The sequence below is a fragment of the Oncorhynchus clarkii genome, chromosome 25 (genome assembly GCF_045791955.1).
Source record: "Oncorhynchus clarkii lewisi isolate Uvic-CL-2024 chromosome 25, UVic_Ocla_1.0, whole genome shotgun sequence".
NCBI classification, from domain to species: Eukaryota; Metazoa; Chordata; class Actinopteri; order Salmoniformes; family Salmonidae; genus Oncorhynchus; species Oncorhynchus clarkii.
The window spans coordinates 42816680-42840043 of NC_092171.1; the positions used below are offsets into that span (position 1 = coordinate 42816680).

General features: G+C 48.9%; 1 protein-coding gene across 2 annotated transcripts in view; it reads left to right on the top strand.

The window, feature by feature from the left end:
* LOC139383246 (RNA binding motif protein 25a) overlaps nt 1-15697 on the top strand; it is a 45034-nt gene extending 29337 nt beyond the window's left edge. For both annotated transcript variants that reach the window (XM_071127694.1, XM_071127693.1), the window contains exons 13-18: nt 1760-1910; nt 2291-2753; nt 11082-11386; nt 12051-12149; nt 13840-13887; nt 14108-15697. In XM_071127694.1, the coding sequence (XP_070983795.1) occupies nt 1760-1910; nt 2291-2753; nt 11082-11386; nt 12051-12149; nt 13840-13887; nt 14108-14200 (1159 nt within the window). In that variant the 3' untranslated portion in view covers nt 14201-15697. The remainder of the gene's footprint in view (nt 1-1759; nt 1911-2290; nt 2754-11081; nt 11387-12050; nt 12150-13839; nt 13888-14107) is intronic.
* Nucleotides 15698-23364: the final 7667 nt, after the last annotated feature.

Below are 23364 nucleotides of genomic sequence, written 5' to 3' on the forward strand. Positions count from 1 at the left end.
CACACCTTTTATAACACAGAGATGACCTGATATACTACAGGTGAGGACACACCTTTTATAACACAGAGATGACCTGATATACTACAGGTGAGGACACACCTTTTATAACACAGAGATGACCTGATATACTACAGGTGAGGACACACCTTTTATAACACAGAGATGACCTGATATACTACAGGTGAGGACACACCTTTTATAACACAGAGACGACCTGATATACTACAGGTGAGGACACACCTTTTATAACACAGAGACGACCTGATATACTACAGGTGAGGACACACCTTTTATAACACAGAGATGACCTGATATACTACAGGTGAGGACATACCTTTTATAACACAGAGACGACCTGATATACTACAGGTGAGGACACACCTTTTATAACACAGAGACGACCTGATATACTACAGGTGAGGACACACCTTTTATAACACAGAGACGACCTGATATACTACAGGTGAGGACACACCTTTTATAACACAGAGATGACCTGATATACTACAGGTGAGGACACACCTTTTATAACACAGAGATGACCTGATATACTACAGGTGAGGACACACCTTTTATAACACAGAGATGACCTGATATACTACAGGTGAGGACATACCTTTTATAACACAGAGATGACCTGATATACTACAGGTGAGGACACACCTTTTATAACACAGAGATGACCTGATATACTACAGGTGAGGACACACCTTTTATAACACAGAGATGACCTGATATACTACAGGTGAGGACACACCTTTTATAACACAATTGTTCTTGTTGGGGACCTAATATTAACCCCTACATTGTTAGCGCAATTGCTAACTAGCGTGTTAAGCGCAATGACTGAAGGTCTAAGCTAACTGCTAGCAGATACTATAGACTTCCAGTCATTGCGCTAACGCTGGTAGGCATTTGGCTCGTGAAAGTAACTCCAACTTCCTTTATGCTGGATGCAGAAATGGTATCCATCAGTTCATCTCTCTCTGGGGAAGGAGATAAAAGGGCCTCATCTCTCTGGGGAAGGAGATAAAGGGCCTCATCTCTCTCTGAGGAAGGAGATAAAGGGCCTCATCTCTCTCTGAGGAAGGAGATAAAGGGCCTCATCTCTCTCTGAGGAAGGAGATAAAGGGCCTCATCTCTCTCTGAGGAAGGAGATAAAGGGCCTCATCTCTCTCTGAGGAAGGAGATAAAGGGCCTCATCTCTCTCTGAGGAAGGAGATAAAGGGCCTCATCTCTCTCTGAGGAAGGAGATAAAGGGCCTCATCTCTCTCTGAGGAAGTAGATAAAGGGCCTCATCTCTCTCTGAGGAAGGAGATAAAGGGCCTCATCTCTCTCTGAGGAAGGAGATAAAGGGCCTCATCTCTCTGAGGAAGTAGATAAAGGGCCTCATCTCTCTGGGGAAGGAGATAAAGGGCCTCATCTCTCTCTGAGGAAGGAGATAAAAGGCCTCATCTCTCTGGGGAAGGAGATAAAAGGGCCTCATCTCTCTGGGGAAGTAGATAAAGGGCCTCATCTCTCTCTGAGGAAGGAGATAAAGGGCCTCATCTCTCTCTGGGGAAGGAGATAAAGGGCCTCATCTCTCTCTGGGGAAGTAGATAAAGGGCCTCATCTCTCTCTGAGGAAGGAGATAAAAGGCCTCATCTCTCTGGGGAAGTAGATAAAGGGCCTCATCTCTCTCTCTGAGGAAGTAGGGCCAAAATCCTGAAGTATCCTTTCATGCTGTATGACTGACCGGCCTTCCTCTCTCTCCCTCCAGGGGTAGTGCTTTACAGAAGCGTCTGAGAGACCGTGAGAAGGAGACGGAGCTGGATGAGAGAGACAGGAAGCGGGAGAAGGAGGAGCATGATCAGATCAGACAGAGACTGTTAGCTGAGGGACACCCAGACCCTGAGGCCGAGCTGCAGAGGGTATGTCTGGCCGTCTGTCTGGCTCTATTGCTGTCTGTCTGGAACGTCTGTCTGGCCATCTGTCTGTCTGGCTGACCGTCTGGCTCTATTGCTGTTTGTCTGTCTCTGTCTGTCAACTCTGTGTTGTTATTGTTCAAGTTCAGGTTGTACCTTCCAGTTTCCAACCATTTCCTCCCTCCTGAACACAACCCTGCCGTCTGTCAGCTGGCTAACTGGCACATCAACAGACATGAGCAATGTGCATTGTACCCTGTCCAATAGGGACAATGAACATGAATCAACATGAATCGACAATGCACATTTTTTTCATATATTTTTATTTTAGTGTTTTTACTTTTTTTGTATAAATGCACTTTAAATACATTTGATTTGAATCCAAGATGGAGGAGGAGGCAGAGCGGAGGCGGCAGCCCCCAGTGAAGCCGGTGCCAGAGGAGGAGGTGAAACCAAACCGGGACAGGGAGCACCGGGAGAGGGAGCACCGGGAGAGGGAGCACCGGGAGAGGGAGCACCGAGAGAGGGAGCACCACAGGGACAGGAGAGGAGCAGACAGGCCTTCTTTCCAGCACCTTCAACCCCAATCAGACGATGACTTGGAGGAAGGGGAGGAGCTTGATGATTGTGACCGGGAGGACTCATCAGATGCCAGGCCAAACCCAAACCTGAAGCCCACGATGCGGCCAATAACATCGGCCCCCTCGGTGTCGTCGGGCAGCGGCGGCGCCACACCCAACTCCCCCGGCAACGAGTCTCCGTGCGGCATCATCATCCCTCATGAAAATTCTCCTGAAGCCCGGTCCACTGAAGAACAGCATCCCAAGATTGGCCTCAGCCTCAAACTGGGTGAGTTAAAACTAGATTGAACTAGTTAGAACAAGATTGGCCTCAGCCTCAAACTGGGTGAGTTAAAACTAGATTGAACTAGTTAGAACAAGATTGGCCTCAGCCTCAAACTGGTTAAATCGTCATCGTCGTCTCTGTCTAACGTGCTGACCACACCGCTCGCGTAACAAAATAAAAGTACGCATACGCGTTATTTCAATCATTGCACCCACACTGCTGACGGCAACGAGCGTCTGCGTAGCTAAATAGGACAAATTAGCTAGCGACAGAAAGCTAGCTAAATAGGACGAAGTAGCTAGCGACTGCAAGCTAGCTAAATAGGACAAATTAGCTAGCGACTGCAAGCTAGCTAAATAGGACGAAGTAGCTAGCGACTGCAAGCTAGCTAAATAGGACGAAGTAGCTAGCGACTGCAAGCTAGCTAAACAGGACGAAGTAGCTAGCGACTGCAAGCTAGCTAAACAGGACGAAATAGCTAGCGACTGCAAGCTAGCTAAACAGGACGAAATAGCTAGCGACTGCAAGCTAGCTAAACAGGACGAAATAGCTAGCGACTGCAAGCTAGCTAAACAGGCCGAAATAGCTAGCGACTGCAAGCTAGCTAAACAGGACGAATTAGCCAGCGACTGCAAGCTAGCTAAACAGGACGAAATAGCTAGCGACTGCAAGCTAGCTAAACAGGACGAAATAGCTAGCGAGTGGAAGCTAGCTAAACAGGACGAATTAGCCAGCGACTGCAAGCTAGCTCGCTAAATGTCCATTGATGTTTAATGCTTTTTGACCTGTCCCCAAATTAATATAGTTGGTTCAGAGTTGGTTTTGATATTTCAACATGCGTGTGATGGAATACACACGCTCCCGGTCTAGTCAGTGTATGACCCTCTAGCTTTGACCCTCAAATCTCTATAACCCACTGTAACCCACCAACCCGTCTCTCTCTCCGTCCCCTCTATAACCCGTCTCTCTCTCTCTCTCTCTCTCTCTCTCTCCGTCCCCTCTATAACCCGTCTCTCTCTCTCTCTCTCTCTCTCTCTCTCTCTCTCTCTCTCTCTCCGTCCCCTCTATAACCCGTCTCTCTCTCTCTCTCTCTCTCTCTCCGTCCCCTCTATAACCCGTCTCTCTCTCTCTCTCTCCGTCCCCTCTATAACCCGTCTCTCTCTCTCTCTCTCTCTCCGTCCCCTCTATAACCCGTCTCTCTCTCCGTCCCCTCTATAACCCGTCTCTCTCTCTCCGTCCCCTCTATAACCTGTCTCTCTCTCCGTCCCCTCTATAACCCGTCTCTCTCTCTCTCTCCGTCCCCTCTATAACCCGTCTCTCTCTCCGTCCCCTCTATAACCTGTCTCTCTCTCTCCGTCCCCTCTATAACCCGTCTCTCTCTCTCCGTCCCCACTATAACCCGTCTCTCTCTCTCCGTCCCCACTATAACCCGTCTCTCTCTCTCCGTCCCCACTATAACCCGTCACTCTCTCTCTCTCTCTCTCTCTCTCTCTCTCTCCGTCCCCTCTATAACCCGTCTCTCTCTCTCTCTCTCTCTCTCCGTCCCCTCTATAACCCGTCTCTCTCTCTCTCTCTCTCTCCGTCCCCTCTATAACCCGTCTCTCTCTCTCTCTCTCTCCGTCCCCTCTATAACCCGTCTCTCTCTCCGTCCCCTCTATAACCTGTCTCTCTCTCCGTCCCCTCTATAACCCGTCTCTCTCTCTCTCTCCGTCCCCTCTATAACCCGTCTCTCTCTCCGTCCCCTCTATAACCCGTCTCTCTCTCTCCGTCCCCTCTATAACCTGTCTCTCTCTCTCCGTCCCCTCTATAACCCGTCTCTCTCTCTCCGTCCCCACTATAACCCGTCTCTCTCTCTCCGTCCCCACTATAACCCGTCTCTCTCTCTCCGTCCCCACTATAACCCGTCACTCTCTCTCTCTCCGTCCCCCCTATAACCCGTCACTCTCTCTCTCTCCGTCCCCACTATAACCCGTCTCTCTCTCTCCGTCCCCACTATAACCCGTCTCTCTCTCTCTCCGTCCCCACTATAACCTGTCTTTCTCTCTCTCTCTGTCCCCACTATAACCCGTCTCTCTCTCCGTCCCCACTATAACCTGTCTTTCTCTCTCTCTCCGTCCCCACTATAACCCGTCTCTCTCTCTCCGTCCCCACTATAACCCGTCTCTCTCTCTCCGTCCCCTCTATAACCTGTCTCTCTCTCCGTCCCCTCTATAACCCGTCTCTCTCTCTCTCTCCGTCCCCTCTATAACCCGTCTCTCTCTCTCTCAGTCCCCTCTATAACCCGTCTCTCTCTCTCCGTCCCCTCTATAAGAAAGCTAGCTAAATAGGACGAAGTAGCTAGCGACTGCAAGCTAGCTAAATAGGACAAATTAGCTAGCGACTGCAAGCTAGCTAAATAGGACGAAGTAGCTAGCGACTGTAACCCGTCTCTCTCTCCGTCCCCTCTATAACCCGTCTCTCTCTCTCCGTCCCCTCTATAACCTGTCTCTCTCTCTCCGTCCCCTCTATAACCCGTCTCTCTCTCTCCGTCCCCACTATAACCCGTCTCTCTCTCTCCGTCCCCACTATAACCCGTCTCTCTCTCTCCGTCCCCACTATAACCCGTCACTCTCTCTCTCTCTCTCTCTCTCTCTCTCTCCGTCCCCTCTATAACCCGTCTCTCTCTCTCTCTCTCTCTCCGTCCCCTCTATAACCCGTCTCTCTCTCTCTCTCTCTCCGTCCCCTCTATAACCCGTCTCTCTCTCTCTCTCTCTCCGTCCCCTCTATAACCCGTCTCTCTCTCCGTCCCCTCTATAACCTGTCTCTCTCTCCGTCCCCTCTATAACCCGTCTCTCTCTCTCTCTCCGTCCCCTCTATAACCCGTCTCCCTCTCCGTCCCCTCTATAACCCGTCTCTCTCTCTCCGTCCCCTCTATAACCTGTCTCTCTCTCTCCGTCCCCTCTATAACCCGTCTCTCTCTCTCCGTCCCCACTATAACCCGTCTCTCTCTCTCCGTCCCCACTATAACCCGTCTCTCTCTCTCCGTCCCCACTATAACCCGTCACTCTCTCTCTCTCCGTCCCCACTATAACCCGTCACTCTCTCTCTCTCCGTCCCCACTATAACCCGTCTCTCTCTCTCCGTCCCCACTATAACCCGTCTCTCTCTCTCTCCGTCCCCACTATAACCTGTCTTTCTCTCTCTCTCTGTCCCCACTATAACCCGTCTCTCTCTCCGTCCCCACTATAACCTGTCTGTCTCTCTCTCTCCGTCCCCACTATAACCCGTCTCTCTCTCTCCGTCCCCACTATAACCCGTCTCTCTCTCTCCGTCCCCTCTATAACCTGTCTCTCTCTCCGTCCCCTCTATAACCCGTCTCTCTCTCTCTCTCCGTCCCCTCTATAACCCGTCTCTCTCTCTCTCAGTCCCCTCTATAACCCGTCTCTCTCTCTCCGTCCCCTCTATAACCTGTCTCTCTCTCTCCGTCCCCTCTATAACCCGTCTCTCTCTCCGTCCCCTCTATAACCTGTCTCTCTCTCCGTCCCCTCTATAACCTGTCTCTCTCTCCGTCCCCTCTATAACCTGTCTCTCTCTCCGTCCCCTCTATAACCCGTCTCTCTCTCCGTCCCCTCTATAACCTGTCTCTCTCTCTCCGTCCCCTCTATAACCTGTCTCTCTCTCCGTCCCCTCTATAACCCGTCTCTCCGTCCCCACTATAACCCGTCTCTCTCTCTCCGTCCCCTCTATAACCTGTCTCTCTCTCCGTCCCCTCTATAACCCGTCTCTCTCTCCGACCCCACTATAACCCGTCTCTCTCTCTCCGTCCCCTCTATAACCTGTCTCTCTCTCTCTGTCCCCTCTATAACCTGTCTCTCTCTCATTCCCCTCTATAACCTGTCTCTCTCTCTCTCTGTCCCCTCTAACCTGTCTCTCTCTCCTTCCCCTCTATAACCCGTCTCTCTCTCTCCGTCCCCTCTATAACCTGTCTCTCTCTCCTTCCCCTCTATAACCCGTCTCTCTCTCTCTCCTTCCCCTCTATAACCTGTCTCTCTCTCCGTCCCCTCTAACCTGTCCCTCTCTCCTTCCCCTCTATAACCCGTCTCTCTCTCTCTCTCTCCGTCCCCTCTATAACCCGTCTCTCTCTCTCTCCGTCCCCTCTATAACCCGTCTCTCTCTCTCTCCGTCCCCTCTATAACCCGTCTCTCTCTCTCTCTCTCTCTGTCCCCTCTAACCTGTCTCTCTCTCCGTCCTCTCTATAACCCGTCTCTCTCTCTCTCTACGTCCCCTCTATAACCTGTCTCTCTCTCCGTCCCCTCTATAACCCGTCTCTCTCTCTCTCCGTCCCCACTATAACCCGTCTCTCTCTCTCTCCGTCCCCACTATAACCCGTCTTTCTCTCTCCGTCACCTCTAACCTGTCTCTCTCTCCGTCCTCTCTATAACCCGTCTCTCTCTCTCTCTACGTCCCCTCTATAACCCGTCTCTCTCTCTCTCCGTCCCCTCTATAACCCGTCTCTCTCTCTCTCTCCGTCCCCTCTATAACCCGTCTCTCTCTCCGTCCCCTCTATAACCCGTCTCTCTCTCTCTACGTCCCCTCTATAACCCGTCTCTCTCTCCGTCCCCTCTATAACCCGTCTCTCTCTCTCCGTCCCCTCTATAACCTGTCTCTCTCTCCTTCCCCTCTATAACCCGTCTCTCTCTCTCTCCTTCCCCTCTATAACCTGTCTCTCTCTCCGTCCCCTCTAACCTGTCCCTCTCTCCTTCCCCTCTATAACCCGTCTCTCTCTCTCTCTCTCCGTCCCCTCTATAACCCGTCTCTCTCTCTCTCCGTCCCCTCTATAACCCGTCTCTCTCTCTCTCCGTCCCCTCTATAACCCGTCTCTCTCTCTCTCTCTCTCTGTCCCCTCTAACCTGTCTCTCTCTCCGTCCTCTCTATAACCCGTCTCTCTCTCTCTCTACGTCCCCTCTATAACCTGTCTCTCTCTCCGTCCCCTCTATAACCCGTCTCTCTCTCTCTCCGTCCCCACTATAACCCGTCTCTCTCTCTCTCCGTCCCCACTATAACCCGTCTTTCTCTCTCCGTCACCTCTAACCTGTCTCTCTCTCCGTCCTCTCTATAACCCGTCTCTCTCTCTCTCTACGTCCCCTCTATAACCCGTCTCTCTCTCTCTCCGTCCCCTCTATAACCCGTCTCTCTCTCTCTCTCCGTCCCCTCTATAACCCGTCTCTCTCTCCGTCCCCTCTATAACCCGTCTCTCTCTCTCTACGTCCCCTCTATAACCCGTCTCTCTCTCCGTCCCCTCTATAACCCGTCTCTCTCTCTCTCTCTCTCTCTCTCTCTCTCCGTCCCCTCTAACCTGTCTCTCTCTCCGTCCTCTCTATAACCTGTCTCTCTCTCTCTCTGTCCCCTCTATAACCCGTCTCTCTCTCCGTCCCCTCTATAACCTGTCTCTCTCTCCGTCCCCTCTATAACCTGTCTCTCTCTCCGTCCCCTCTATAACCTGTCTCTCTCTCTCCGTCCCCTCTATAACCTGTCTCTCTCTCTCCGTCCCCTCTATAACCCGTCTCTCTCTCACCGTCCCCTCTATAACCCGTCTCTCTCTCTCTCTCCGTCCCCTCTATAACCCGTCTCTCTCTCTCCTTCCCCTCTATAACCTGTCTCTCTCTCCGTCCCCTCTAACCTGTCCCTCTCTCCTTCCCCTCTATAACCCGTCTCTCTCTCTCTCTCTCCGTCCCCTCTATAACCCGTCTCTCTCTCCGTCCCCTCTATAACCCGTCTCTCTCTCTCTCTCTCTCTCTCTCTCTCTCCGTCCCCTCTAACCTGTCTCTCTCTCCGTCCTCTCTATAACCTGTCTCTCTCTCTCTCTGTCCCCTCTATAACCCGTCTCTCTCTCCGTCCCCTCTATAACCTGTCTCTCTCTCCGTCCCCTCTATAACCTGTCTCTCTCTCCGTCCCCTCTATAACCCGTCTCTCTCTCTCTACGTCCCCTCTATAACCCGTCTCTCTCTCCGTCCCCTCTATAACCCGTCTCTCTCTCTCCGTCCCCTCTATAACCTGTCTCTCTCTCCTTCCCCTCTATAACCCGTCTCTCTCTCTCTCCTTCCCCTCTATAACCTGTCTCTCTCTCCGTCCCCTCTAACCTGTCCCTCTCTCCTTCCCCTCTATAACCCGTCTCTCTCTCTCTCTCTCCGTCCCCTCTATAACCCGTCTCTCTCTCTCTCCGTCCCCTCTATAACCCGTCTCTCTCTCTCTCCGTCCCCTCTATAACCCGTCTCTCTCTCTCTCTCTCTCTGTCCCCTCTAACCTGTCTCTCTCTCCGTCCTCTCTATAACCCGTCTCTCTCTCTCTCTACGTCCCCTCTATAACCTGTCTCTCTCTCCGTCCCCTCTATAACCCGTCTCTCTCTCTCTCCGTCCCCACTATAACCCGTCTCTCTCTCTCTCCGTCCCCACTATAACCCGTCTTTCTCTCTCCGTCACCTCTAACCTGTCTCTCTCTCCGTCCTCTCTATAACCCGTCTCTCTCTCTCTCTACGTCCCCTCTATAACCCGTCTCTCTCTCTCTCCGTCCCCTCTATAACCCGTCTCTCTCTCTCTCTCCGTCCCCTCTATAACCCGTCTCTCTCTCCGTCCCCTCTATAACCCGTCTCTCTCTCTCTACGTCCCCTCTATAACCCGTCTCTCTCTCCGTCCCCTCTATAACCCGTCTCTCTCTCTCTCTCTCTCTCTCTCTCCGTCCCCTCTAACCTGTCTCTCTCTCCGTCCTCTCTATAACCTGTCTCTCTCTCTCTCTGTCCCCTCTATAACCCGTCTCTCTCTCCGTCCCCTCTATAACCTGTCTCTCTCTCCGTCCCCTCTATAACCTGTCTCTCTCTCCGTCCCCTCTATAACCTGTCTCTCTCTCTCCGTCCCCTCTATAACCTGTCTCTCTCTCTCCGTCCCCTCTATAACCCGTCTCTCTCTCACCGTCCCCTCTATAACCCGTCTCTCTCTCTCTCTCCGTCCCCTCTATAACCCGTCTCTCTCTCTCCGTCCCCTCTATAACCTGTCTCTCTCTCCGTCCCCTCTGTAACCCGTCTCTCTCTCCGTCCCCACTATAACCCGTCTCTCTCTCTCCGTCCCCTCTATAACCCGTCTCTCTCTCTCCGTCCCATCTATAACCGTCTCTCTCTCTCTCTCCGTCCCCTCTATAACCCGTCTCTCTCTCTCCGTCCCCACTATAACCCGTCTTTCTCTCTCTCCGTCCCCACTATAACCCGTCTCTCTCTCTCTCTCCGTCCCCTCTATAACCCGTCTCTCTCTCTCTCTCTCTCCGTCCCCTCTATAACCCGTCTCTCTCTCTCCGTCCCCTCTATATCCTGTCTCTCTCTCCGTCCCCTCTATAACCCGTCTCTCTCTCTCCGTCCCCACTATAACCCGTCTCTCTCTCCGTCCCCTCTATAACCTGTCTCTCTCTCCTTCCCCTCTATAACCCGTCTCTCTCTCTCTCCGTCCCCTCTATAACCCGTCTCTCTCTCCGTCCCCTCTAACCTGTCTCTCTCTCTCCGTCCCCTCTATAACCCGTTTTTCTCTCCGTCCCCTATAACCCGTCTCTCTCTCTCCGTCCCCTCTGTAACCCGTCTCTCTCTCCGTCCCCACTATAACCTGTCTCTCTCTCTCCGTCCCCTCTATAACCCGTCTCTCTCTCTCCGTCCCCTCTATAACCGTCTCTCTCTCTCTCCGTCCCCTCTATAACCCGTCTCTCTCTCTCCGTCCCCACTATAACCCGTCTTTCTCTCTCTCCGTCCCCACTATAACCCGTCTCTCTCTCTCTCTCCGTCCCCTCTATAACCCGTCTCTCTCTCTCTCTCCGTCCCCACTATAACCTGTCTCTCTCTCTCCGTCCCCTCTATAACCCGTTTTTCTCTCCGTCCCCTATAACCCGTCTCTCTCTCTCCGTCCCCTCTATAACCTGTCTCTCTCTCTCTCCGTCCCCACTATAACCCGTCTCTCTCTCCGTCCCCTCTATAACCCGTCTCTCTCTCCGTCCCCTATAACCCGTCTCTCTCTCTCCGTCCCCTATAACCCGTCTCTCTCTCCCCGTCCCCTCTATAACCCGTCTCTCTCTCCGTCCCCTATAACCCGTCTCTCTCTCTCCGTCCCCTATAACCCGTCTCTCTCTCTCTCTTTCCCCTCTATAACCCGTCTCTCTCTCTCTCTTTCCCCTCTATAACCCGTCTCTCTCTCTCCGTCCCCTATAACCCGTCTCTCTCTCTCTCTTTCCCCTTTATAACCCGTCTCTCTCTCCGTCCCCTCTATAACCCGTCTCTCTCTCTCTCCGTCCCCTCTATAACGCGTCTCTCTCCGTCTCCAGGCGCCAGCCCCAACCATCAGATCCACACTGGGAGTAAACGTAAGAAGCTGGCCAACGTCGACAGCGTCTTCAACAAGTTCGGCGAGGAGGAGGCCGACGAGGCGCCTCGTAAACGTAAGCTGGTTCCGCTGGACTACGGCGAGGATGATAAGAGTTTGGGTCTGGACGGGGCAGAGGTACCCGGAGGGAAGGGAGGACAAAACACAGAGGAGAAACGGAAACACATCAGGAGTCTCATTGAGAAGATCCCTACGGCCAGACCGGATCTGTTTAACTACCCTCTGGACTGGACTGCTGTGGACTCGGTAAGGAGGAGGAGGATTTTTAAAAATTGAACCTTTATTTAACTAGGCAAGTCAGTTAAAGAACAAGTTCTTATTTTCAATGACGGTCTAGGAACAGTGGGTTAACTGGTCTAGGAACAGTGGGTTAACTGGTCTAGGAACAGTGGGTTAACTGGTCTAGGAACAGTGGGTTAACTGGTCTAGGAACAGTGGGTTAACTGGTCTAGGAACAGCCGGTTAACTGGTCTAGGAACAGTGGGTTAACTGGTCTGGGAACAGTGGGGTTAACTGGTCTAGGAACAGCGGGTTAACTGCGTTGTTCAGGAGCAGAACGACAGATTTGTACTTTGTCAGCTCGGGGATTTGAACTTGCAGCCTTTCGGTTGCTAGTCCAATGCTTTAACCACTAGGCTACCCTGATGATGATGATGATGATGATGAGGCAGGTCGGCCCCAGAGCTCTGGTTGGTAATAACGTGACGATTGCAGCGTTAAGGAGTGATTCAAACATCCCGTAGGGTTCACACACACTGACAAGTCCCAAGGGTCCTGCTCCTCTGTGGACAACCTAATCTACTCTTGACATATTTGGTCAACTGGAAATTGAAAAGCGATGTGGGAAGAACTAGTAATTCTCTGTAAATCACCGGATGTCTGAAACCTCTTGTTCTTCTTCCTGTCTCAGACTCTGATGGAGCGCCGCATCAGGCCCTGGATCAACAAGAAGATTATAGAGTACATCGGAGAGGAGGAAGCTACGCTAGTGGACTTTGTCTGTTCGAAGGTGAGTCGGTAACTGATTGAGTGGGAGAGAGAATGATTTGTCTGAGGAAGGATGACATCTTACCTTGTAAGAAGGTTGTAGACAAGGTATGACTGCAACCCAAGGCGTTTGTTTAGTTCACACGTACGTGGGGGGGGCATTTATGGCACAAATCCAATGTACCTTTCCCACTGAGTGTACAAAACATTAGGAACACCTAACGTCGGGGCGTGGACTCTACAACGTGTCGAAAGCGTTCCGCAGAAATGCTGGCCCATGTTGACCGGATGTTCTTTGGGTGGGTTGATCATTCTCGATGATACACACAAGCAAATAACTGTTGAGTGGGGAAAAACCCAGCAGCGTTGCAGTTCTTGACACAAACCGGTGCGCCTTGGCACCTACTACCAAACCCCATTCAAAGTCACAAACATTTTGTCTTCCCCGTTCACCCTCTGAATGGCACACGAACACAACCCATGTCTCAATTTGTCTCAAGGCTTAAACATGACATCAATAAGGAATCATATCTTTCACCTGGTTAGTTTATGTCATGGAAAGAGCATGTTCCTAATATTTTGTACACTCAGTGTATGTTGGTCAATGGGTGAACTACTCCTTTACCTTAAAGCTTGCCGTTATAATGCATTGATGGGACACTATGTTTTTCCACTGTAGTCTTCTATTCTTCACATTGTCCACGGAGGTAGCGATGGGACACGGTCGGGGGTAGCGATAGGACACGGGGGTAGCGATGGTAGCGATGGGACACGGTCGGGGGTAGCGATAGGACACGGGGGGTAGCGATGGGACACGGGGGTAGCGATGGGAAACGGGGGTAGCGATGGGACACGGGGGTAGCGATGGGACACGGGGGTAGCGATGGGACACGGTCGGGGGTAGCGATGGGACACGGGGGGTAGCGATGGGACACGGGGGTAGCGATGGGACACGGGAGTAGCGATGGGACACGGGGGCAGCGATGGGACACGGGGGTAGCGATGGGACACGGTCGGGGGTAGCGATGGGACACGGTCGGGTGTAGCGATGGGACACGGGGGGTAGCGATGGGACACGGGGGGTAGCGATGGGACACGGGGGTAGCGATGGGACACGGGGGCAGCGATGGGACACGGTCGGGGGTAGCGATGGGACACGGGGGTAGCGATGGGACACGGGGGGTAGCGATGGGACACGGGGGTAGCGATGGGACACGGGGGTAGCGATGAGACACGGGGGCAGCGATGGGACACGGGGGCAGCGATGGGACACGGTCGGGGGTAGCGATGGGACACGGTCGGGGGTAGCGATGGGGCACGGTCGGGGGTAGCGATGGGACACGGGGGGTAGCGATGGGACACGGGGGTAGCGATGGGACACGGGGGCAGCGATGGGACACGGGGGCAGCGATGGGACACGGGGGTAGCGATGGGGCACGGTCGGGGGTAGCGATGGGACACGGGGGTAGCGATGGGGCACGGTCGGGGGTAGCGATGGGGCACGGTCGGGGGTAGCGATGGGACACGGGGGGTAGCGATGGGACACGGGGGTAGCGATGGGACACGGGGGTAGCGATGAGACACGGGGGCAGCGATGGGACACGGAGGTGGTATTGAGGACCCATTGTCTCTGGCTGTGACGTATTCCCTGCAGTAGGCTTTGTGAGTGCTGTTGTCTTCCACTGTGTTTCACCAGCTTCTTGTCTCCTCAGGTGATGTCTCACGGCACACCGCAGGGGATCTTGGATGATGTTGCCATGGTGAGTTAAATAATAGATCATGATTTTAAAACGTGGTCATAGAAAAACAATCTTACAGGCTTAACCAGTTTACGGTTCATATGTTATCAAATGTAAGCCAACATTTGAGTTCGTTCTAAATCTTAAGTTTGTTCTCGTCAACAGTGCAGTAGACCTAACAGGTGTTAGAACGTGTGTTATTAAGAGAGGAGACCCACTAACTGATGTTTTGTACCTGCAGGTTCTGGACGAGGAGGCAGAGGTGTTCATAGTTAAAATGTGGAGGTTGTTGATCTACGAAACGGAGGCCAAGAAGATTGGCCTGGGGAAATGAAGACTAGTGCTACTTTCTAGTACTACTATCTAGTACTACTACAGTATTACTATCTAGTACTACTACAGTACCACTGTTGTGAGAGACAGTTTTTTTTTTTTTCCTCCTCCGGCTCTCAAGTCTCTTTATTTCTCTTGACTGATCACACGGACACCTCTCACTCACTAGGGTGTTGAGACTATGAGCATGGGCCTATTACCAGTCCCCAACCCCCCTCTACTCCCCCAACCCCCTCTACCGCTCCCCCCCCCCCCCCCAAAATATCTCTTTTAAATGAGTATAAACTTCCCTGAGTCAATACATGTTAGAAACACCTTTTGGCTGTGCTATACAGCTGTGTCTTTCTGGGTAAGTCTCTTAAGAGCTTTTCACACCTCGATTGTACAATATTTTGCTGTTTATTCTTTTTAAAAATCTTCAAACTCTGTCAAGTTGATTGTTGATCATTGCTAGACAACCATTTTCAAGTCTTGCCATAGATGTTCAAGCCAATTTGAAGTCAAAACTGTAACTAGGCCACTCAGGAACATTCAATGTCGTCTTGGGAAGCAACTCCAGTGTAGATTTGGCCTTGTGTTTTAGGTTATTGTCCTGCTGAAAGGTGAATTTGTTTCCCAGTGTCTGTTGGAAAGCAGACTGAACCAGGATTTCCTCTAGGATTTTGCCTGTGCTAAGCTCTAGTCCGCTTCTTTTTATCCTGAAAAACTCTCACATTGAGTACCACTCTTCATATTCTCAAGCATGGCAGTGCCTGCATCATGTTATCGGTATGCTTGTCATTGGCAAGGCTGTGTTGGATTTGCCCCAAGCATAACACTTTGTAGTCAGGACAAAAAGTTAATTTTAGCAGTCTTACTTAAGTGCCTTGTTGCAAACAGGATGCATGTTTTGGGATATTTTTTTCTGTACAGGCTTCCTTCTTTTCACTCTTGTCATTTAGGTTAGTATTGTGGAATAACTACAATGTTGTTGATCCATCCTCAGTTGTCTCCCATCACAGCCGTTAAACTCTGTAAACTGTTTTAAAGTCACCATTGACCTCCATGGTGAAATCCCTGAGCGGTTTCCTTCCTCTTCAGCAACTGAGTTAGGAAGGACGCCTGTATCTTTGTAGTGACTGGGTGTATTGATACACCATCCAAAGCCTAAATTAATAACTTCACCATGCTCAAAGGGATCTTAAATGTCTGCTGTTTTTAGTTTTAACACATCTACCCATCTGTTGAAAAACCTCCCTGGTCTTTGTGGTTAAATCTTTGCTTGAAATCCACTACTCGATTGAGGGACCTTACAGATAATTGCGTGTGGGTGGTAACAGAGTTGAGGTAGCCATTTAAAAAAAATAAATCATGTAAACAATTTTATTGAACACGGAAATAGTCCATGCAAATTATTATGCGTTTTTTTGTACTTATTTAGGCTTGCCATAACAAAGAGGTTGAAGACGTGTTGATTCAAGACAACTTTAAATTCATTAATAAAAAAACAAAACAATTTTTTTTTTTTTTTAAATTCACTTTGACATGATGGGATATTGTATGTAGATCAATGGCACAAAATCTCAGTTGAATCCATTTTAAATGAAGGCTGTAACACAACAAATTGTGGGAGGGGGGGGGGGGATCAAGGTGTGTGAATACTTTCTGAAGGCACTGGTCTAATCTCTGTACTATCTGCTGGAGGATTTGCTCCACTGTGGGATCTAATGATAAAATGAAAGAAGCTTCTTTTTATATATATATATATTTTTTAAATGAAGTGTTCAATTTATCTTAAAATTTGAACATGAAATGTGATGTCACAACTGGATGCAATTATTTTGTTTTCTGTTTTCCGATGAAGGATAGTAGGAGTGAGTGAGGATCGTTTTGGGGGGAGAGGATAGTAGGAGTGAGAGAGGATCGTTTTGGGGGGAGAGGATAGTAGGAGTGAGAGAGGATCGTTTTGGGTGGAGAGGATAGTAGGAGTGAGAGAGGATCGTTTTGGGGGGAGAGGATAGTAGGAGTGAGAGAGGATCGTTTTGAGGGGAGAGGATAGTAGGAGTGAGAGAGGATCGTTTTGGGGGGAGAGGATAGTAGGAGTGAGAGAGGATCGTTTTGGGGGGAGAGGATAGTAGGAGTGAGAGAGGATCGTTTGGGGGGAGAGGATAGTAGGAGTGAGAGAGGATCGTTTTGGGGGGAGAGGATAGTAGGAGTGAGAGAGGATCGTTTTGGGGGGAGAGGATAGTAGGAGTGAGAGAGGATCGTTTTGGGGGGAGAGGATAGTAGGAGTGAGAGAGGATCGTTTTGGGGGGAGAGGATAGTAGGAGTGAGAGAGGATCGTTTTGGGGGGAGAGGATAGTAGGAGTGAGAGAGGATCGTTTTGGGGGGAGAGGATAGTAGGAGTGAGAGAGGATCGTTTTGGGGGGAGAGGATAGTAGGAGTGAGAGAGGATCGTTTTGGGGGGAGAGGATAGTAGGAGTGAGAGAGGATCGTTTTGGGGGGAGAGGATAGTAGGAGTGAGAGAGGATCGTTTTGGGGGGAGAGGATAGTAGGAGTGAGAGAGGATCGTTTTGGGGGGAGAGGATAGTAGGAGTGAGAGAGGATCGTTTTGGGGGGAGAGGATAGAAGGAGTGAGAGAGGATCGTTTTGGGGGGAGAGGATAGTAGGAGTGAGAGAGGATCGTTTTGGGGGGAGAGGATAGTAGGAGTGAGCGAGGATCGTTTTGGGGGGAGAGGATAGTAGGAGTGAGAGAGGATCGTTTTGGGTGGAGAGGATCGTTTCAGGAGTGAGAGAGGATCGTTTTGGGGGAGAGGGTCGTTTCAGGAGTGAGAGAGGATCGCTTCAGGAGTGAGTGGGAGAACGAGGAGTTTCAGGAGAGAGAGAGAAGATGTTTATTTATTCCAAGAAAATATTTACCACCATTTTGGCTTTATAACAATCAGCTGAAATGTTTTTATACTTGTAAATAATTGTTTTTTTGCATGTAAACAGTCAAGTCGTTGAAGAAAAGGATTCAGAATGCATGTTTCATGTGTTTACGTGGAATACAGTACCAGTCAATAGTTTGGACACATCTACTCATTCAAGGGGTTTTCTTCATTTTTACTATTTTCTACATTGTAGAATAATAGTGAAGACATCAAAACTATGAAGTAACACATATGGAATCATGTAGTAACCAAAAAAGTGTTAAACAAATCAAAATATATTTTTATGTTTTAGATTCTTCAAAGTAGCCACCCTTTTCCTTGATGACAGCTTTGCACACTCTTGGCATTATCTCAACCAGCTTCACCTGGAATGGTTTTCCAACGGTCTTGAAGGAGTTCCCACATATGCTGAGCACTTGTTGGCTGCTTTTCCTTCACTCTGCGGTCCGACTCATCCCAAACCATCTCAACTGGATTGAGGTCGGGTGATTGTGGAGGCCAGGTCATCTAATGCAGCACTCCATCACTCTCCTTCTTGGTCAAATAGCCCTTACACAGCCTGGAGGTGTGTTGGGTCATTGTCATGTTGAAAAACAAATGATAGTCCCACCAAGCTCAAACCAGATGGGATGGCGCTTCGCTGCAGAATGCTGTGGTAGCCATGCTGGTTAAGTGTGCCTTGAATTCAAAGACAGTGTCACCAGCAAAGCACCATCATTTTTTCACCGAGCCGACAAGGTGAAAATCTGTCGTTCTGCCCCTGAACAAGGCAGTTAACCCACCGTTCCTAGGCAGTCATTGAAAATAAGAATGTGTTCTTAACTGACTTGCCTAGTTAAATAAAGATATGAAAAATAAATAGTAATAATAAAAAATTGGAAAATTGGCGCCCCAAAAAAACGACTTCCGATTGTTCTGAAAACATGAAATCGGACTTAATTAATCGCCCATTCCGATTAATCGGTCGACCTCTACTCTCAACCAGCTTCTTGAGGTAGTCACCTGGAAAGCATTTCAATAAACAGGTGTGCCTTGTTAAAAGTTAATTTGTGCAATTTCTTTCCTCCTTAATGCGTTTGAGCCAATCAGAAGAAGAGACTTGCTTGGGCCAAGAAACACGAGCAATGTACATTAGACCGTTGGAAATCTGTCCTTTGGTCTGAGTTCAAATTGGAGATTTTTGGCTCCAACCGCCATGTCTTTGTGAGATACGGTGTGTGGGTGAACCAATGTTCTCTGCATGTGTATTTCCCACCGTAAAGCATGGAGGAGGAGGTAACACCTCATTTGAACTCAGACCAAAGGACAGATTTCCAACGGTCTAATGTACATTGCTCGTGTTTCTTGGCCCAAGCAAGTCTCTTCTTCTGATTGGCTCAAACGCATTAAGGAGGAAAGAAATTGCACAAATTAACTTTTAACAAGGCACACCTGTTTATTGAAATGCTTTCCAGGTGACTACCTCAAGAAGCTGGTTGAGAGTAGAGGTCGACCGATTAATCGGAATGGGCGATTAATTAAGTCCGATTTCATGTTTTCAGAACAATCGGGAAGTCGTTTTTTTGGGGCGCCGATTTTCCAATTTTTTATTATTACTATTTATTTTTTATACCTTTATTTAACTAGGCAAGTCAGTTAAGAACACATTCTTATTTTCAATGACTGCCTAGGAACGGTGGGTTAACTGCCTTGTTCAGGGGCAGAACGACAGATTTTCACCTTGTTGGCTCGGGGGATCCAATCTTGCAACCTTACAGTTAACTAGTCCAATGCAATAACAACCTGCCTCTCTCGTTGCACTCCACAAGGAGACTGCCTGTTATGAGAATGCAGTAAGCCAAGGTAAGTTGCTAGCTAGCATTAAACGTATCTTATAAAAAACAATCAATCATAATCACTAGTTAACTACACATGGTTGAGGATATTACTAGATATTATCTAGCATGTCCTGCGTTGCATATAATCTGACTGAGCATACAAGTATCTAAGTATCTGACTGAGCATACAAGTATCTGACTGAGTGGTGGTAGGCAGAAGCAGGCGCGTGAACATTCATTCAATGCTTGTGCGTCAAGCATTGCGCTGTTTATGACTTCAAGCCTATCAACTCCCGAGATGAGGCTGGTGTAACCGATGTGAAATGGCTAGCTAGTTAGCGCGCGCTAATAGCGTTTCAAACGTCACTCGCTCTGAGCCTTCTAGTAGTTGTTCCCCTTGCTCTGCATGTGTAACGCTGCTTCGAGGGTGGCTGTTGCCGTTGTGTTCCTGGTTCGAGCCCAGGTAGGGGCGAGGAGAGGGACGGAAGCTATACTGTTACACTGGCAATACTAAAGTCCCTATAAGAACATCCAATAGTCAAAGGTTAATGAAATACAAATGCTATAGAGGGAAATAGTCCTATAATTCCTATAATAACTACAACCTAAAACTTATTACCTGGGAATATTGAAGACTCATGTTAAAAGGAACCACCAGCTTTCATATGTTCTCATGTTCTGAGCAAGGAACTGAAACGTTAGCTTTCTTACATGGCACATATTGCACTTTTACTTTCTTCTCCAACACTTTGTTTTTGCATTATTTAAACCAAATTAGAACATGTTTCATTATTTACTTGAGGCTAAATAGATTTTATTGATGTATTATAATAAGTTAAAATAAGTGTTCATTCAGTATTGTTGTAATTGTCATTATTACAAACAAATAAATAAATAATCATCCGATTAATTGGTATCGGCTTTTTTGGTCCTCCAATAATCGATATCGGCGTTGAAAAATCATAATCGAAGATTCTCAAATATAAAATATATTTTTGATGTAACACTTCTTTTGGTTACTACATGATTTCATGTGTTATTTCATAGTTTTGATGTCTTCAAAAAACATTTGACTGGTGCTGTATGTTAAGAGGCACGATCAGCAGAATAACGTGATTTAACGCTCAGATCCCAACTGGAGGGATCCCTGGCAGTCAGTGATGAGGAAGTCACATGACCTCAGAAACTGAGGAAGAGGGTACAAAGGGAAGATCTCAATTGCATACTCCCCGCGTCCCCCCCCCCTCTCCACATCTCCTTCTTCTCAAAACCCATTGGAGGAGAAGGTCAGAGGGGAGGGATCTCTGGCTTTCTCATCCAATGGATTTTAAGAAGGGGAGAGAGGACGTGCAGAGTATGAAATTGAGATCTTCCCAAAGAGTTGAATATTCTCCTAGGACACATTGGCAGTAAGCAAATCGGACGTTCCACTCAAAACCGCTAGAGGGCTTACTAAACCTGAGACTGGTGTAGTACCACTCATAACCACTAGAGGTCACACTAAACCTGAGACTGGTGTAGTAGCACTCATAACCACTAGAGGTCTTACTAAACCTGAGACTGGTGTAGTACCACTCATAACCACTAGAAGGCTTACTAAACCTGAGACTGGTGGTACTACCATTCATAACCACGAGAGGTCAGGCTAAACCTGAGACTGGTGTAGTACCACTCATAACCACTAGAGATCATACTAAACCTGAAACTGGTGTAGTAGCACTCATAACCACTAGAGGTCATACTAAACCTGAGATTGGTGTAGTAGCACTCATAACCACTAGAGGTCATAACAGTCCTGAGACTGGTGTAGTAGCACTCATAATCACTAGAGGTCATACTAAACCTGAGACTGGTGGTACTACCACTCATAACCACTAGAGGTCATACTAAACCTGAGACTGGTGTAGTAGCACTCACAACCATTAGAGGTCATGCTTAACCTGAGACTGGTGTAGTAAATCAAATCAAATGTATTTATATAGCCCTTCGTACATCAGCTGATATCTCAAAGTGCTGTACAGAAACCCAGCTTAAAACCCCAAACAGCAAGCAATGCAGGTGTAGAAGCACAGTGGCTAGGAAAAACTCCCTAGAAAGGCCAAAACCTAGGAAGAAACCTAGAGAGGAACCAGGCTATGTGGGGTGGCCAGTCCTCTTCTGGCTGCGCCGGGTGGAGATTATAACAGAACATGGCCAAGATGTTCAAATGTTCATAAATGACCAGCATGGTCCAATAATAATAAGGCAGAACAGTTGAAACTGGAGCAGCAGCACGGCCAGGTGGACTGGGGACAGCAAGGAGTCATCATGTCAGGTAGTCCTGAGGCATGGTCCTAGGGCTCAGGTCCTCCGAGAGAGAGAAAGAAAGAGAGAATTAGAGAGAGCACACTTAAATTCACACAGGACACCGAATAGGACAGGAGAAGTACTCCAGATAAAACAAACTGACCCTAGCCCCACGACACATAAACTACTGCAGCATAAATACTGGAGGCTGAGACAGGAGGGGTCAGGAGACACTGTGGCCCCACCCGAGGACACCCCCGGACAGGGCCAAACAGGAAGGATATAACCCCACCCACTTTGCCAAAGCACAGCCCCCACACCACTAGAGGGATATCTTCAACCACCAACTTACCATCCTGAGACAAGGCCGAGTATAGCCCACAAAGATCTCCGCCACGGCACAACCCAAGGGGGGGCGCCAACCCAGATAGTACCACTCATAACCACTAGAGGTCATGCTAAACCTGAGACAGTGTGAACTCCCACCTCAGTGTGACTTGTAGATGGGGTTTTAGAATGTGGTGACACCTGTATTTTCCTCTCAAATCATTTGTTCAGGAACCAGTCATGAAGTTGCCCCACTCTTCAATGGACGTGTAAGTTTAAACCCTCCATTAGATCACTGGTTGTAATCTCTCCTCAGGGTCCCCAGACATCTATATACTATAACACTAGTCTAGTTTAAACCCTCCATTAGATCACTGGTTGTACCCTCTCCTCAGGGTCCCCAGACATCTATATACTATAACACTAGTCTAGTTTAACCGTCCATTAGACAACATAACACTAATCCGTAAGGGTGATGGAGATGCTAAATGTGAAGGTATGAAGTATTCGCCTTCATCCCAAATGGCACCAAATTCCCTTTATAGTGGACCAGGACCTATAGGGAATATAGTGGACCAGGACCTATAGGGAATATAGTGGACCAGGACCTATAGGGAATATAGTGCCCTATAGTGGACCAGGGCCTATAGGGAATATAGTGGACCAGGACCTATAGGTAATATAGTGGACCAGGACCTATAGGGAATATAGTGGACCAGAACCTATAGGGAATATAGTGGACCAGGACCTATAGGGAATATAGTGGACCAGGACCTATAGGGAATATAGTGGACCAGGTCCTATAGGGAATATAGTGGACCAGGACCTATAGGTAATATAGTGGACCAGGACCTATAGGGAATATAGTGGACCAGGACCTATAGGGAATATAGTGGACCAGGACCTATAGGGAATATAGTGGACCAGGACCTATAGGGAATATAGTGGACCAGGACCTATAGGGAATATAGTGGACCAGGACCTATAGGGAATATAGTGGACCAGGACCTATAGGGAATATAGTGGACCAGGACCTATAGGGAATATAGTGGACCAGGACCTATAGGGAATATAGTGGACCAGGACCTATAGGTAATATAGTGGACCAGGACCTATAGGGAATATAGTGGACCAGGACCTATAGGGAATATAGGTGACCAGGACCTATAGGGAATATAGTGGACCAGGACCTATAGGGAATATAGTGGACCAGGACCTATAGGGAATATAGTGGACCAGTACCTATAGGTAATATAGTGGACCAGGACCTATAGGGAATATAGTGGACCAGGACCTATAGGTAATATAGTGGACCAGGACCTATAGGGAATATAGTGGACCAGGACCTATAGGGAATATAGTGGACCAGGACCTATAGGGAATATAGTGGACCAGGACCTATAGGTAATATAGTGGACCAGGACCTATAGGGAATATAGTGGACCAGGACCTATAGGGAATATAGTGGACCAGGACCTATAGGGAATAGAGTGGACCAGGACCTATAGGGAATATAGTGGACCAGGACCTATAGGGAATAGAGTGGACCAGGACCTATAGGGAATAGAGTGGACCAGGACCTATAGGGAATAGAGTGGACCAGGACCTATAGGGAATATAGTGGACCAGGACCTATAGGGAATATAGTGGACCAGTACCTATAGGGAATATAGTGCCCTATAGTGGACCAGGGCCTATAGGGAATATAGTGGACCAGGACCTATAGGTAATATAGTGGACCAGGACCTATAGGGAATATAGTGGACCAGAACCTATAGGGAATATAGTGGACCAGGACCTATAGGGAATATAGTGGACCAGGA